The sequence below is a fragment of the Antrostomus carolinensis genome, unplaced genomic scaffold, assembly GCF_000700745.2.
Source record: "Antrostomus carolinensis isolate BGI_N321 unplaced genomic scaffold, ASM70074v2 scaffold21202, whole genome shotgun sequence".
Taxonomy (NCBI): domain Eukaryota; kingdom Metazoa; phylum Chordata; class Aves; order Caprimulgiformes; family Caprimulgidae; genus Antrostomus; species Antrostomus carolinensis.
Window position 1 is genome coordinate 12,533 of NW_010301862.1, and position 760 is coordinate 13,292.

At 37.0% G+C, this 760-nt stretch overlaps 1 protein-coding gene across 1 annotated transcript in view; it reads right to left on the minus strand.

Annotated features, from left to right (window-relative positions):
* LOC104521584 (DNA topoisomerase 1) overlaps positions 1-369 on the minus strand; it is a gene marked incomplete at its 5' end in the record, with an annotated part of 7,377 nt that extends 7,008 nt beyond the window's left edge. Inside the window, one exon of the mRNA XM_010163630.1 lies at positions 184-369. Within this exon, the coding sequence (XP_010161932.1) occupies positions 184-369 (186 nt within the window). The remainder of the gene's footprint in view (positions 1-183) is intronic.
* Positions 370-760: the final 391 nt, after the last annotated feature.

The following is a 760-nucleotide window of genomic DNA, read 5'->3' on the forward strand; positions in this document are numbered from 1 at the left end:
CGGCAAGATGTTTAAATCTCTCATCTGCTGGGTTATATCACACCACCAGCAGCATTATCTTTCATGTCACTGACAATAAAAAGGGAAGAACATTAACTGACTTATTTTCTGGCTAGGTATATGATCAGTGATGAAGCACACCATATTCTTCTGGAATTCTGTGTGTTTGTAGAGATTCCTTACCCTCTTCTCAACAGGGACTTTGTTGTAGTATCGGATGGAATCTTTTCCGAGGAAGTCAAACTCAACCACGTATTCCTGTCCGTCCAGTTCAGGATGCAGCTTGATATGTTCTACTCTCAGAGAGCAGCAGCCCACGGTGTCAGCTGTCTCTCCTTCTTCTTTTTCATTACCAGCTCTCAAGGCAAGCTATATTTACATCAAGACAAGAGAGGTAAGCATTTCAAACCACCACAATAATGTACAGATGCTGGAAACTTTCAGACACTGGCCTAGAATCAGCAATGTCCATAACAGAAAAGGAGAAGATGCATTTGAGTGGGTAAAACTGACACTTATAAAATTCTAATAAAAATAACCTTAAATTCTCTTTAAATCTGTTTTCAGTAACTCTACAATAAAGCAAAAAAATCTACCAATCTACCAGAATACTTCAAATTTTTTAAGAGGAGTTTAAAGCAAGGTGTTTTACCAACTTTCACTTATTAAGTAACTCAAACTGTAAGACAGTTCTGACTAATGAGAATCCATTTCAAAACACCTAGTATTTTTTAAAAATCAAACTGACTTCCATTGTGAA